At 38.1% G+C, this 17,020-nt stretch overlaps 1 protein-coding gene across 2 annotated transcripts in view; it reads right to left on the bottom strand.

The window, feature by feature from the left end:
- The window catches only part of phf2 (PHD finger protein 2), a 56,441-nt gene that overhangs the window by 26,158 nt on the left and 13,263 nt on the right, over positions 1 to 17,020 (bottom strand). For both annotated transcript variants that reach the window (XM_041782870.1, XM_041782871.1), the window contains exons 2-4: positions 3,796 to 3,881; positions 3,438 to 3,552; positions 2,873 to 3,033 (exon numbers count right to left, since the gene is read on the bottom strand). In XM_041782870.1, the coding sequence (XP_041638804.1) occupies positions 2,873 to 3,033; positions 3,438 to 3,552; positions 3,796 to 3,881 (362 nt within the window). The remainder of the gene's footprint in view (positions 1 to 2,872; positions 3,034 to 3,437; positions 3,553 to 3,795; positions 3,882 to 17,020) is intronic.

Genomic DNA, 17,020 nt, shown 5'->3' with positions numbered 1-17,020 from the left:
AGTTAACTGCAATTGATCTCTTTTTTTTTTTTTGCATTTTTGAAATTCTGCTATTTGCATTTCAGACTGTATTTGTTAAATTTTTTAGTGCTGTCTTAAGGATTTTGACTTCCTGTTTAGATACTCGCCTGCTTTTATTTTTAAAGAACATTAGGAACTTAAGACAGATCGAAGATTATAACATGGGAACAGTAAGAAGTGAAATATTTGATCACACAAATCGCAGGTGACTTCTGAATTGTCCAGTGAGCTGTCTGCGAGTTTTTTTCTTTTTTAAGTAAAATGAGACATTAAGGAGGTGTGGTGGACTTATTTTACATCACTATGGCTGCAGAAAGGCAGAATCTTTCGGTCCTTGGCCCTTTCGGTCTTATTTTACTCTTGTGAGGCCTGGACGTCAATGTTTTCACTTCTTATTTCCGTGTTTTTGGGTATTGTTGGCAAGATCGTGTGTCTAACACTGATGTGCTCAGGAGAGCAGGGATGGGAAAGGCTGACTGCCCTATATAGGAACAGCAGTTGCGCTTTTACGGGCGCATGGCGTGCTTTCCCAGGCCTGATCCAGCTCACTGCATACTGGATACCCAGGACCCAGTGGGCTAGTCCAGTTGAATGTCCCTACTACATGTGTCATGAGGGGGCATGGGCCTGGTGCAGGCCTGGATGAAGGCCATCAACAGGGCCAGAGCAGTGCAAGACCAAGGTTGATGTGGCAAAGTGCCCAACTGGCATGCTCCTATACCTGACTCTGAACTGACCGTGGCTGCAGGGAGACACTGCAGCTGCAACACAAAAGCATGCCCAAAGGCCAAAAAGCATGCAATTAAAAATTATTTGTGCATTACTTATGGTCCTTAATTGCAAGTAATACATAACTGTTGAGCCCTAACTCTCTCCTAATAAACTATGTAATGGTCATAACATAAGTATTAATTAAAGCAGTACACCAGTAAATCATTCATACTATAAATACAGTAATAGAAGTCATACAGATAATGCATATTACAAATAGGGTTCTGAAAACAGTAGGATTTGTTGCAGGTCTGCAGCCTCAGACTTGCTTTAGAGCCAAAAAGGCTGGACAATAGATAGATTAAATCAGTATTTTGGAAAATAAAGATTTTGAAAACTGAGATTTTTTGATAAACTTAACTGCAATAACACTGGAAGTAAAAACTTCAGTTTAATTGTATGTTATTTCTGGCACCCCTGTAAACAAAATAAGTTTTTTATATATATATTGCATATGTGTAACCAGTGTTTTCAAACTCAAGTTAAACATCCCCTCAAACAAAAAAATATCCTGCTCAGAATTAATAATCATATTCACTCTGAAATTAAGTGTAGTTTTGGTCTGCTTGCCGATGTTTTTATCTGGCACTGATTCTGCCGTAGTGATGACAAGCAATCAAATACAAATACAGAAAACATCAATAATCTTCTGACGGCCTTGTTTACTTACATTTATCACGGAGAGACATTAGCATTACTATCAGTCTGTTTCTAAAGCAGATATAAAATGCTCAGAGCCTGAGTTTCATACAAAAAGCGCTCCATACTGAACATTTAAAGACAGGTTTACAGCTCACATTTACACCTGAAAATTCTGTTCAGTTTTGTTATGTGTTATTGATCAAAATGAAAGAAACCTGTTTGAGTAGTTTCTTTCTCATTTGAAAAAAAAAAATGAAATTACAAATCAAGTTTGAAGTGTAAATATTGGAGATTCCATTTTTTAACCATGTCACCCAGCTCTAAAATCCAAGAAGGTTTTTCCATATACCAGCAATATGCATTTGTGTTCTGGTGCATAATAATAAATTTGAAAGAACAGAAATAAAGCAATAGTGCAAACATGAGAAAAGGCAATGTAATGTGCAAAATCCTGCCATCATTCTTTGTTCAGGAAAAAAATCTCAGCATCAGTGCCCTGATGATGAAGCAGACCGGAGTCAAGAGGAGATTGGTCTCATAGCATGAGGTTTCAGCACTGATGAACTGCAGCCTTTTGCCAGAGGGCAGTGGTGGTATAATCACAGGAGCCATAATAATAGTAGTTGCAGCCTTGGTGACATCATTAGTGGTAGTCACAGTCGTAGAAAGCAGAGTGATTCAGTGCGTAATTACAGCTGTAATAGTTACAGCATAATGATAGCAGTTAAAAAATAAAAATATGACTCTTAGTTGCAACAGAGAAGGAGATATACAACTTATGTCAGTTAGATGAAATATTTAGCACCACTGTTCATTCCAGTAGTGAGAAGCCACTGTACTGATGTTGAATACTGAATACTGCAGTGATAAAGGGCCAATAGCAGTATAGTAGTGGAGAAGCAATACAAGTGGTGGCAGCAGCAGTTAACCCTTCACTGACCATCCTAAGCTGTAAAGCATGCACTGTTTACCATATCTCAGGAAATGTAAGACATATTCTGGATTAAACTGTGATCAGAAGCTTTTTTGCCAATCTATGGATGGCTCCTATTCCATCCAGAAGATTTTTGATACAGGTCCAGGCCTGAAAGAACCAACGCAGATGTGAAAAGCTTTATTATTGTTAATCTGGGTGTGATTTCTATAAAGTTCTATGAGATTCAAGTTTTATTTTGTTCTTTTACTTGGTCTTTCTGATTATATAACTTCTGATGCATTCATCTGATATCCTTGCAGAACATATTTCCTGATAGTCCAGGTTTTCCTGAACCAGTCACTTTAGATCCTTCATGCATTTTTGCTTAGAAAATACAGGGAAACCAAAAATAGCAGAAACTGTTGTGAAGTTATAAGGCTTAAAGAAAGAGTTTCAGTGGCATTAATGTAAAGTTGAGTAACAACATCAGCAGCATTTTCAGCCCTGGACCATGTTCCTCACCAACATAGTTCTCCACATCACTGATGTAGAAGGTGGGGGCGGGCATGGACATGCCCAGGCCGTCTTTCTTCTGGACCAGGATGGGCTCATTGAATCCATTCTCCTCCAGGTAATCCATGACCAGCTGACTGCCGCTGAGCTTCACCACTACATCATCAGCACTGAAACACAACATGACCAAAATAAATTAAATAAAATGAGATGTGATTTTGTCAGCAGCATGTGAAAATATCTGAGGGGATTTGTATAAATTATAAAACAGTGCCCCCTAGTGGAATAATTACTTAAATGAGGAATAATATTGACAGGATGGTAATAATTAAGAGCCTGTAATCAAATATCACAGGGTCTAATCAATATGAGGAGGCATTTCATTTACTTCTAATTGAGCTTATTAAATATGCTCTAATTACTCAGTGTTAGGTCAGATCACTGCAATTAAATGGAGGGTTTAATTGTCACTGCTTCTCATCACATACTATGAAACCATTAGAGTCAGTGATGGTTGTACAGCTAATTTATCAGAACTGAAGTGTCAACACTCAGACCTACAACTAAGTGTTACCTTGGGAACGTCCGACTGCGAAGCTCCTTTATGAAAACCTGACTGCCGTTCTGAACTGCTTTGATATCTGTGCTTTGCCCCGTGTCATGTTTGCTCCAGTTCTTTTTCTTTTTCACTAAAGGAGAAAGACGAACAGTTAGAAACACTCAGCACTGGAAGGGACTGAATTATCACACAGCAAAACACTACATGCTTTCTTTGTTTTTAAAGTCATATCACATGACAGAATGCTGCAAGTGAAAGCCAAGAGGAAGTGAAACAGTCACAGCACAGAGGTGGATGTTTTCACTGTTGTTTAAAGACAGAGAAACCAATCAGTCAGTGAAGTCAATACATCTGCCCTGAGGCTGCTACTTACAGGTGGATTTGCCATGAGTCTTCTCACAGTTTGGACAGTGATATATGTCGATATCTGGAGCGTCATCTTCATCCACCTCCACACAGCTGAAACAAAAGAAATTTGTAAATGATTAGGAATGCAGAAATAATGCAACCATTTTTACGAGTATGTCAAAATGTGACAGTTTTTCTATGACAGCTTTTTTTAGTTTCTCTCTAATTCCCTAAAGTGTAAATCTAAATGTCAGCTAGATGATAGAGACTTCAAGCTGTCAAACTCAGCCACAGTGAAGTGTATGCTTTGTTTGATCAAAATTAGTTGTAAATCAGAGATGCACTGACTGTGAAAATTAGCACCAATATTGATGTTTAAAATAACAGTTCAGTCAATCGCTAATACTGATACCAACGTCCTTCACCACTTTTTTAACACTCCCACTATGTCAACATTTCTCTTGAGTTTGGCCATGGAAACAGACCAAAGTTTGCCCAACAGGTGAGTCCCTCTGCTAACACCAATGTTAAACCAGTGCACTGGTGCATCCCTACTATGAATAACAAATGTATGTAGTGCTCCTCTAATGTCTGGCAGCTCAAAGCTTCTACGTTGCAAGTAACTTCTGTGGGTGACAAAGACAAGTTCAAAGGAAAACAAATGTGCAGCTTATTGAGAAATACTGAAAATCAAAAAGCCCATGTAGACGTCCATAACAAATGCGACGACTTGCTCCAAAAAGCCAAAACTGCACAAATATCAAACATATATATTCAGAGCATTAATGCTACTAATCCACATCGCTTAATCCATGATATGACTATTATTGTTTTATCTATAAAAAATACTTAACAGAGCCGCTATCAGTCCTCCATTTGACACTGGAAAAAAAAGACAACAAATTCCTTATAGTTTGTCTGCCAATCACGATGCTCTAATTTCTTCTGTTGTTTTCTTGGCAGTAGTGACCAATCAGGGCCAGCCAAAGATCAACAAGAGACAAGATAGCTATCTGTCAGTTTGGAAAGGGAAAAAAAAACAACACCCTCTCCTGACCAAACATGCTGCAAACATAATGATAGACTCAAAAGACAAACACTCAGGAGTAGGGATGTATCATATTGGATTTTTGCCGATATCCGATATGCCGATATTTACAGATTCATTTTAGTCGATACTAATATCGATTCTGATATTCAAACATGTTTTGCATAACTAAAAATTCAGTCATTTGAGCACAATTTAAGATTTGAGGATGAAAAAATAAACTTTTTTCTTAAAACACACTTCTGTAGTACAAGTTTATAGAATGAGGATGGATAAATCTGTTGGTCTAGCCTAAACTGCACTAATTTATTAGTTTATATGGCCAAATTTTACATTCGTTAAATGTTGATATTCATGGCCAAAATATCGGATGTATTGGCAGAAATTTGATATCTGCTGATACCGATATCAGGCCGATAATAATGTGCATCCCTACTCAGGAGCAAGTACATAAGAAAAAAATGACCATTTCTAATCACTTATTTGCCTGCAGAAAGAAAGACTTATGTTGTGTTTACACCAGACAAGAGTAAAATCTTTTGCACGAGTTACTTTAAAAAACATTTAAAATCAAAGTAAAGAAGCGAGTAGACACAGTGCAAATGCTGAACACCAGATGTTCTTAAATCCACCGTGGAAAACAACCAGAAGAGCAGCTAGAAAAACGTTTGTGGCAGTTTTCTGTAATCTTCTTCTCTCTTTTGGTGCATTTCTGTGGCAGCGTTACAGCGCCACTTCCAGGCTTGACATATATACTACAGCATTTTTAGTGGTTCTGTGCTTATGCGAACATTTCCTGAAATGATCCCATATTTACGGAAAACTTTTTTGAAACAGAAATGTATCATTTTCGTCTCTGTGTGGACAAGGCAGGCAGCTGTCTCTGTGCTTTTTAATCTGCAGCACTTCTAAACATGCTGTCATTTAACTTCTGTCATTATAGGGATCGCCCTTCTTGGTCACCATTGGGTCACACTTCCTTATCACACCACATTCACACATTGCTGACAGGGCCTGCTGTGTCCATCAGTATTTACTGATCCGAGGATTAAACCCCCTACTTTCTGATAGCGATACAACCAACTCTACAACTAAGCCACATCTGAAGCATATAAATGATAGCAGGGCAATAATTATAGAGTTTTTTGTAATTAATTCACCCCTATGTCATACAGTTATCCAGTATTTATGAGGATAATAGACCACTGAAACAGTGTAAAACAACAATCCGGTGTGGTCATCCAATAGGTGTGCATGATGTGAGAAAAAGATGCTATGTTCAGCAAAGGTTTTCAATATTGCAATCACGTTAAGTGTGTGAGATAGACAAAACTTCAAAAAGTGCATAAAAACTTTAGAACAGTTTGTTGGTCTATCTTCAGTTCTTAATTTTTCTTATAATGCCAACTTTAGCAACAAATCCGTCAATGATCCAAAAAGTATTTTTTATTCATTTCACTGGCACCAATTTATCCGAGATGATCTGATAGCTTGCTTTATTTTCAGCTTAAACACCATAAAGATAAAATCACAGTAAGGCTATCACACCCAGGCTTTCATCCAACGGGCAAACAAACAATATTTCTGTTATTTGTTGTGATTAATTCAGTCTTTTGTGCTGTTTAATGCACATTATCATTGTGTGATAATGATGTTATTTGGTTGAAATACACAGCCATGCTGTCCAATAATGTTGCATCTGGAACGACATAATGTTTATAGTTGCTGCATGATATATAAATGTAAGTTGATAAAAAGAAAGGACTGGGTTAGTTTTAGTTTTTAGTAATAGTTTTTAAAAGCCCCCAAATTTCCTTGGACTCCTCAAAAAACTGTAGTGGCATTTACAAAAAAAGGCAGGAATTTTATATTTTAAAGGAGACTAAAACAGCACAAAATGGAACAATATGCACATCAGAAAGCATGCTAAGAATATGCCTGTAAATGTATTTTAATTCACAGCATGGGTGATGCATTGGTGTCTCAATGTTTCTTTTTACTCTTTAAAGTTGAAAACTTTTCCCCAGCGTCAGAAACATTTAGGAAAGTTTAACAGCCATATTTTTCTACAAAAACTTTCTGTGACTCAGTTTAAAGAAATTTAATCAAATGTCTCCTAAATGACAGGATAAACTATTGACTAATGAAAACAGTGTAACACAGATGTAATGTTCCAGGTGATAAAGCTGTATTATCATACAAATGCTTCTGCAGCGGAGCAGAAAAAGACAGCAGCATTGTCACAAAGAGATAAAGACACAAACAGTGAATGGCCGTCTCTTCCTGCTGCTTCAAACAGCAGCTGTCACGCTCTCTGCACAAGCAAATTCCTCCCATTTGGAGTCGCTGCTCCCAAACTCAAATGAACTGGGAGTTTCCCAGAATGTCTCCTTTTTTCCCTCTGTGAACTCCACGGCTTTACTACGCCGCCTACTCGCTTTCACTGAAGGCAAATAAATACAAGAGTGGGTGGGCCTGAAGAAATAGTGGAAATGCCTGTTCATGATGTGCATAGCTCTGTGACGGAGGGAAACTAATAAAGTTTGTTTTCAACATAAAATCTGCAGGCAAACAGATACTTGGGCTTTTTGTGCTTTCAAAGACTTCATTCATCAGGAAGCTAGAGAGTGTGACAGTGAAGTCACTTTTACTAAGTAGCAGAACTTCTCAGATCTTAAGTGTTAAACTGAGAGAACAGCTGATCTGCTGGTGCTGTTATTAAATCTCACAAGACTTGTTTTTGGGTAAGACAGTTTTTCAGACAGAGTCTGGGGTTTGCCTCTCAGTAGAACAGATCATCTTTACAAACAGCTCATCTTGAATAGAGTACAACTGTTAATAAACTTTGGACACTTCAGCTGCTACAACTTTCTTCTTTTCAAAGATCTGATGGTCTGAACTTCTGTACAGTGTTTAAAAGACACTTGCTGAGGTTGTTTAAGAGATTTGCTGTCATATCAACAGCTCAGTTATTACTGTATGGGTTAAGCTACGCTTGTTACACTTCAGATGTGAATCATTCCAAAGAAAAGAGAGCCCTACATCCCAGGACAACAGGCAGTAGGAGGGTCAGTTTTATTGAACGTACTGTTTTGTCATCTGACACCAGTACAAAGACATAATACATCTGAAGTAGTAATAACATACAATGATGCACACAGAAAAACATCATTTCAAGGGAAGAAATCATTCTTCTGTTCCTTTTTCGTAGGAATGCATGAAATTGGATTTTTGCCAATATTTCCAAACGCCTCTTTTTGAAATAACTTCTCCTAATTTAACAGAAGGTTTACTTGGTGCCTGAGACAATCATGAAAAGCAACACAAAAACACCATCTATCAATCCATCTATTTTCTCTCGCTTATCCTGGGCCGGGTCGTGTTGGTAGCAGCATCCCTCTTCCCAGCAACCCTTTCCAACTCCTGCTGGGGGATCTTGAGGCATTCCCAGAACAGACAGAATATCCCTCAAGCACATTCTGGGTCTTCCCCGAGGTCTCCTCCTCGCTGGATGAGCCTGGAAGACCTCCACAAGGAGGCCCCAGGAGGCATCTTAATCAGATGCCCTAACCACCTCAACAGTTCAGCTCCTTCATCCTTACAACCATCTGGCACCCTCATTCATGAACAAGACCCCAAAATACTTGAACTCCTTCACCTGAGGCAGAGACTCACTCCCCACCTGGAGGAAGCAATCCACCTTTTTCCGGCAGAGGACCACGGCCTTGAACTTGGAGGTGCTGACCCACATCCTAACCCGTTCACACTCAGTTACAAACCGTCCCAACGCCTGCTGGAGATCCTCAGCTGAGGAAGCCAACAGAACCACATCATCTGCAAAAAGCAGAGGCGGAATTCTGAGGTCCCACTAGTGGAAACCCTCCTCCCCCTAACTGTGCCTTGAGACCCTGTCCCTGAAAATCACAAACAGGATTGGAGATAAGGGGCAACCCTTAGCAGAGGCCAACACACACAACTTTGTGTTTAGAATGCAGACACAACTCTCACTTCGGTTATACAGGAACCTGATGGCTTACTACAGCAGCCCCGAGATCCCATATCCCCGCAGTACCAACCACATTATCCTCCAAGGTACACGGTCTTCTCAAAGTCCACAAAACACATGTAGACTGGATGAGCGAACTCCCATGTTTCCTCAAGCAGTCCTGCAAGAGTAAAGAGCTGGTCAACTGTCCCACGGCCAGGATGGAATCCGCTTTGTTCCTTCTGAATCTGGGGTTCAACAATCAGCCGTAGCCTCCTTTCCAGCCCCCTAGAGTAAACTTTCAAAGGGAAGCTAAAAAGTGTGATACCCCAATCACAGTTAATTTCCTTAACCAAAACTATGACTAAAAATGCTCGTCGACAGCCTTTTTTCCATTACAAAAACTAGACCAAGACTAACAAAAATAGATCTGTGATGACTAAAACTCACTAAAAGTAAGTTTAGTTTTCCATCGAGATGACTAAAACTAGACTAAAATGCAATTTAGTTTTCATCTGACATTCGAAAGCTGTGATATTTCTCCATTAAATCTGTCAATAAACAATGCCGCTGTAGCTATTCTGCCTCTCAGCTGTAGAAAGCAGGAACCCCAGGTTTGTCAAAGCGCATAGAACACCCTACCGTGATTTAGCACCAGATTTAGGCAAGAAAATAAATGCTTGGACTAAAAGTAAAGACTAAAATGTGAGGACTTTTTATGGACTACAACTAGACTAAAATGTTTTGGAGTTTTCATCGATTAAAACCAGACTAAAATGTTAAAGGGGAGAAATGACTAAAATGTGACTAAAACTAAAAGACATTTCATGTAAAGACAAAGACTAAAATTAAAAATAGCTGCCAAAATTAATACTGACCTCACTAATTTGATAATTAACAATAGTTAAAACACAAAAGCACATTTTTGTGTAAGTGTAAAAAAACTTCAACTGGCTGCAGTTCAGACCTGAAACATGAGTTGTCAGAGCACACGTTATAGTTTAACGAATAACGATGGAGAAAGAAAAAATCTTCAGCACAAGTAGGTCAATTGATTCTGTTTTAATCTGCACAAATTTATCCATATTCTAGCGATACATATCACCAGAAATGTTCATATCTGCTAATACTGAGATTTCACTTTTTGAGCTACTACCCACTTATACTGATACCATGCCAGTAATATTGTGTATCATTATTTGTTATTGTTAATTACAGGCAAATACTTGAAAAATGATATCATCATGTCTTTTGCAATACACAGTGAAAACTAAAGCATCAATTCAACATTAATAGTTAGCAAACCAGAGTGTTTCAGTAGTGGCATTCTGACAGTTGTGTTTTTCAAAATGAATGGAAGAATTTTGTCACATATGCTGTGCGTAAAGGCCAGCAAGGGCCCAAGCTTTAAACACGTTTATGTGAAAATGAAATAAACAGACATCAAGTATGTTCAATATTGTACTTCAAGTAATTTAAGTGCTTTTTTGACATTTGAAAATGTTCTGTTCATGATGCCAATGGTGGCTTGTTAAACAAAAACATTCACAATTCAGCAACTCTAAACTTGTCACATGTACAGTAGCTCATGGTTAACAGATCCTCCTCTAGAGGGGACTGTAATGTTAAATATCTGCCTCCATCATTTAGTCCCAGCTGCTTCTCTGTCAGGCAGCCAGGATGTAAAGTCTTTACCAGTGAGTATCAGAGAGTAGAGCTATTCTAGTCTAAAGGGACAGTAAAAGGTAGTTTATGTCTACTGAAGGTAAGGGGAATTAGAAATGGAGGTTTGGTTGTTTCTTACTGATGAAATTTTCAGTTTGTGGTTCTCTCTCACAGGCATTTGTAATTCTCTGCAGTTAGTCTGGGTTGTGTTTACATACATACAGATTTAGTACAGCTGCTTTTTTAAAATCTTGTCCCGCAGCTTCTGCCTAATTACTGAAAGTAAAATGAACTTTTAGCAGTATCACGGACAATAACTTGTCTCCCATTCAATGACAGTTTTTCTTTCAGTTTTTCTAAGTTTCCTGGACAGGGCTAAAAACACTCAGTTAGACCAGTCAGTAATACTATGAGACTTTGCAGCTCTACTTTTAGAAAAAGATCCACTTATGAAACAGTCATACATGCTGTGTGATGGCTGTGTTCACTATATATCACTAGGGATGCACAATATTGGATTTTTGCCAGTATGTGATATGCCCATATTAACAAATCAATTGTAGCCCATACCCATATCAATACTGATACACAAATGTAGTTCAGACCTAAAACTTAAGCCCTTAAACACACAGTTTAAAAATATGAAGATGAATAAACAAAGTTTAGTCCTTAAAACACACTTTAAAATGTAAGGAATGATAATAAATAAAGAAAAAGACTACAGCTGGCATAGGTTTGTGGCCAGTCCAGCCTGAACTCCACTAACATTTGCACAGCCAATATTTACAGCTGATATTAGCAGAAATTTCAATATCTGCAGATAACATTTTATACCGATAATCTTGTGCATCCCTACTTATAACACTGACCACAAAATGCATGTGTTTCTTCCATCTATGTGAAGTCACAGTAATATTACTGGATTCAACCCAAATATGACCCTGCTAGAATCTCTAGCAAGATGTTGGAAAACTGTCATGATCAAAACTTAGAAAGTAAACTTAAAGATTTAAAAGAAAAGAGAAAACTTTATGGCATAAGATGGGCATACTGTATTGTTTATATATATATATATATATATATATATATATATATATATATATATATATATATATGTATATATATCTGATATAACATGGGCTAGATCTGTGTTTCCCAAACTTTTTTACTGATAACCAACGTTTTACATGGTACAAGCCATCATGACTGCACAACTTTGTTTTCCATACGTTTTTTGCTTATCTAGTCAGCTTTCTGTGCCTTCCTCAGCTTGTTGGTTGAGCTGACGACTATTGCTAGCTTGGATAGTGTTAATTCCAGACTCACTCTGAAACTGACCTGACGCTTAAAGAGTTTTTCCGATTCCGATATCAGTATTGGAAATGCGTCCAATCCTGCTTAAAATGCAGGTATTGGTATTGGCAAGTACACAAGTTTATACACCGATCTGATACCGCTTGGTTCAATGTCATATTTTGCATCGTTTAGCCATGCTAAACGTTAGCTCTATAAACCAGAAATGAATTCTTCTTCGCTGATCGAAAGCACTGCATGCACAAGCTACTGTTTTTAGAGCTGCAAAGAAGAATCAAGGACTCACTGCAGCAGCAAAGAATGGTGGCTGTGTGACATTTTTTCTCTGAATGTGAACGTTAAAATACCTTCCAGACCGACGCTGTCGTACATGACAAGAAGTGACACAGCTTATCAAAAGTCAAACAACTTTTGAACCATAAATCGTTGCCTCTTAAGGCAAGGGAGGAAAAATGGTATTGAACATCTCTACAAATTTATGTTACGCACAATTTGTTATGAATAATATCTGCAGGGATGTACACTGCTGAAAAGAAAAAAGTTATGTGGTGTTGCTCTAACAATTTTTAAGACAAAGTGGGACAAAGTTACAGGGAAAACATGTTTTGACAAAGCAGGAGACTATCAGCCCTCTTATGCTGAGTGCTAGTGTAAGCTAACACTGCAAGCAAAGAAGATGTATATTTTAAAACATACAGTATGAGTTCAAAAGTAATAGTCAGTGCAGTCATGGTCTTCACAATCTAACAGTTGCAGACCTGTAACAAAAATGTACTTCACTGGACACGTCTTACCTGGTCTCACAGCAAGCCTACACAGCTCTTTCCCTACCAGTGTCCTCACCCACCACCTCTAGTCACAGAAACTCTTCCTGTTTGTGGTCTAAACCCCAAATTTTTTCATTCAGTTTTTACCAAATGCTTTTCCTTCACAGCATGGTGTGGATTTGTCGGAACATGTTGTAATGTGAAGACAGAAGCCTGTCTCTGACAGCAATATTGTTAATAAAGACAGATGCGAAAAAAGATTAAAGATTAAACTACTTAAGTAATTTTGCAGGTCTGCAAAATCAGCAGCACTTTCTATGATAATCTTCCAGAAATGTAAAACTATTTTTCCCTCCCATGTGTCTGCTGTTTAGCCACTGGGGTTCTGAACAAAAACACTCACTCATTCCCTACTTCCTGCTCCTTACAGATATAGTCCTCTGCAGCTAACTACGTAGTGCACTTATTGGCACAACTTTTTTTTTACTAAAAGAAGATGTATTGGATGAGATGCTAGTAACCATATACAAAGGCTGTTGCTTGAAGTTGATATCCCAAGTTTCAAATCTGACCTGTGTTTCATTTTCCCTAATCTCAAACAACAGGCAACACTAGTGTATCAGGAAACATTTAATCAATGAAATTGGAAACATGTCTTAGTATAATGGAATCAGTGCATCACTGTAAGCTCTCCCAACTTGCTGTCAGCCTTCCCTTCTAGTTATTATTCCTTAAATGGTATTAAAAGGTATTATAGTTTACCAAAGGCTTACCACCGACTATAATTAAGTACTAAATCTCGAGGAGCTGTTGTGCAGGTGATGTTAAGTCTATAAGAAGAGATTCAATTGATGTTTTAAGTTGTTTAGAAAAATTCAAAAAGATGTAATTGTACCTTATCAGCTGCTGATTTTGAGGAAAAAGTTGAATGAGACTTTTCACAGTGGAAATTATACTGATTAAAAATTCAGTGATAAAATGGCCTAAATAAAAGAAACATTTCTGTGGAAATAATTGTATTTTCTTTGAAATGTACCTTATCTTAAGCCTTTAACAGTGAACTCAGTCCCTATTACCTATATTGAAGCTAGCCACCAGGGGGCGATTGAGATATTTAAGCCACATATTTCTGGGACTGCCATGTAGTTTTATGTGAATAAAACTACACGGCGGACATCTGCTTCGTCATCTGTCACTTTATTCAAGAATGTACTTAAGAGTGAGTTTGTCATGCATCTTATTTGTTAATAATGGTGAATAATAGTTGGATTCTTGTGAAACTGATCAAATATTAAGCCGATATTTAAAAAATTAAATCTCACTTATTTTTGGAGCTATTTGAATATTTGTAGGGATTAAAGGAAAAAAGAACAGATACCTAGATTCAACTTTAGGGTGTCTTTTCTGTATTTAGGGGCCTAAATACAGAAATATATATATTTAGCACATTTTCTGAAGTTAATCAAGCTCCTAAGGGACAGATGGGAAGCTGTGGGGGGCCTGATGTGGTCCCCCGGCCTCCAGTTGATGATCAGTGCCGTACAGGATATTTTCTGTAAATGTACAAAACCGTATTACCAGTAAGTGTCCTTTACCTCCTGTCAAAGCTGCCGTAACGTACATGCAAAATCATGCCAGCTATATGATGCATGCTATATGACAAGGCTGGTAACATGGGGAAAGCAATATATATACTGAACAAAAAATCAATCAGGCATGTCAGTGAAATGATTGGTCACTTATCAAAATAACACAGACATTAGTCATGTCAGTGCTAACACAAGCGAAAGATCAATACTACAAATACAGCTGATATGTGCAATACTCAGCTGTATCAGTTATTGCAGAAAGGGCTCAGTTTATTCAGTTTAGCCAGATCATCTAAAACAACTCTACTAAAGCTGTCAGAAGAGCTATACCTCTAGCATTTCTTATAAGCTGTTAAAATGGTACAGTCATGGACGAAAGTATTGGCACCCCTGGAGTTTTTCCAGAAAACACACCATTTCTCCCAGAAATTGTTGCAAGTATAAATGTTTTTAGTATACACATGTTTATTTCATTTATGTGCATTGGAACAACACAAAAAACAGAGTAAAAAAAACAAAATTGACATAATTTTAAACAAAACTTAAAAAATGGGCCGAACAAAATTGTCGGTACCCTCAAATAATATTTGGTTGCACACCCTTGGAAAAAAATAACTGAAACCAATCACTTCCTATAACCATCAACAAGCTTCTTCTTCTTTTGGACCACTCTTCCTTTACAAACTGCTCCAGGTCTCTCAGATTTGAAGGGTGCCTTCTTGCAACAGCAATTTTGAGATCTCTCCATGGGTGTTCAATGGGATTTAGAGCCAAACTCATTGCTGGCCACTTCAGAACTCTCCAGCACTTTGTCTCCAACCGTTTCTTGGTGCTTTTTGAGGTATGTTTCGGGTCATTGTCCTGCTGGAACACCCATGACCTCTGACACAGACCCAGCTTTCTGACACTAGGCCCCACATTGCGGTCCAAGATCTTTTGATAGTCTCCAGATTTCATGATTCCTTGCACACAGTCAAGGCACCCAGTGCCAGAGGCAGCAAAACAACCCCAAAACATCCTTGAACCTCCACCATGTTTGACTGTAGGCACTGTGTTCTTTTCTTTGTAGGCCTCATTCTGTTTTCTGTAAACTGTAGAATGACGTGCATTTCCAAAAAGCTCTACTTTAGTCTCATCTGTCCACAAAATGTTCTCCCAGAAGAACTGAGGTTTACTCAGGTACATTTTTGCAAACTCCAGTCTGGCTTTTTTATGCCTCTTTGTCAGCAGTGGGGTTCTCCTCGGTCTCCTGCTATAGCACTTCATCTCATACAGATGACAACGTTTGGTCTGAGCTGACACTTTTGCACCCTGAGTCTGCAGGACAGCCTGAATTTGTGTGGAAGTTGACTGAGGATGTTTATCCACCATTCCAACTATCCTGCGTTGCATTCTTTTGTCAATTTTTCTCTTTCGTCCACGTCCAGGGAGATTAGCCACAGTTCCATGGGTTAAAAACTTCTTGATTTTATTACACCCGGTGGACAAAGGAATTTCAAGGTCTCTGGAGATGGTCTTGTAACCTTGAGATTGTTCATATTTTTCCACAATTTTGCTTTTTAAGTCCTCAGACAATTCTGGGCTCTTCTTCTTTTTCTCCATGCTTAGTGTGACACACACAGGCACATAACACAAAAGCTGAGTCAATTTTTATACGTTCTAACTGGCTTCTGGTGTGATTTATATATCGCCAGCTCTGTTACTGCCACAGGTGAGTTTAAATGAGCATCACATGCTTGAAATAAAAAGGTTAACCCACAGTTTTAAAAGGGTGCCAACAATTTTGTCCGGGCTGTTTTTGATTTTTGTGTAAAATTGTGTCAATTTTGTCTTTTTTTATTCTGTTTTTTGTGTTGTTCCAATGCACATAATTGAAATAAACATGTATACCAAAAACATTTATACTTGCAACAATTTCTGGGAGAAATGGTGTATTTTCTGGAAAAATTCAAGAGTGCCAATACTTTCATCAATGACTGTTTGAGAACAAGTAATGAAAATCCATTTTTCTATTGTGTTTGTGAGGTCAGATAGCCTAATTCATTAAGATGGAAGACCTCCGACTAAATAAGTAAAAGACGGTCATCATAATGTATTCTGGACTTTCTTGACATGCATGAAGGTTCAAGACTGGTGTAAAAGATAGAGACAGTATCGGCTGCCTGGGAGTGAAGCCAAAAGATTTTTGCGCTCCTGCTGCTGACTGGCTGCAGAATAGATCATAAACCCCCTCCTTTGCTGGTTAAAACCATGCCTCCTCCATGTCAACAGATGGGCCATGGGCCAAATCATGAAGTAAAAACACATGTCAAATAAAATTCTATTAGCAATGCTGGTTTAGTAGTTTTGCTTGAATTAGTTTATTCGGATGGCTGCATTAACAAAATGTAGCCTCAAACGTAACACCGGTGTACCAAAAAAAAAAAAAAAGAAAAAAAAAATGGCTTGAGCACTTGTGCCCTATACTGAAAAAGTGCCTATTTTATATATTCTCTGTTATGCAAAAGGGCCTGGTCCAAAGAACAGATATATTTGTTTAAATATGACTATCAGGTTGGGAGATAAGAGATCCAGGCCAGCGGGATGCTCTCTTCTCTGTCCTCTCTGCTGCCGCTGTGAGCACACCCACCCACGCATGCTGCTGTCAGTGAGAGCAGGAAGAGAGATGTCAGACAGAAACACAACTCTGCCTCTGCTAATGCTTCCAAATCAGTAAGAGGTTTAAACCATAATCAACATACCCAATTATGCCATCTAGGAACAGCTAATATTAGTAACACTAGAGAATGACTGGAATATTTCATTATAATTATTGCAACAATAAAATTATGCTGCATTAAAATTGTACTGAGTAAATTTGAGAAACAAATTCTACCTTATTT

Source organism: Cheilinus undulatus, linkage group 3 (assembly GCF_018320785.1).
Source record: "Cheilinus undulatus linkage group 3, ASM1832078v1, whole genome shotgun sequence".
In the NCBI taxonomy this organism is placed as follows: Eukaryota; Metazoa; Chordata; class Actinopteri; order Labriformes; family Labridae; genus Cheilinus; species Cheilinus undulatus.
The sequence above is the reverse complement of the archived record's forward strand: the minus strand, read 5'-3'. Positions and strand labels throughout refer to the sequence as shown.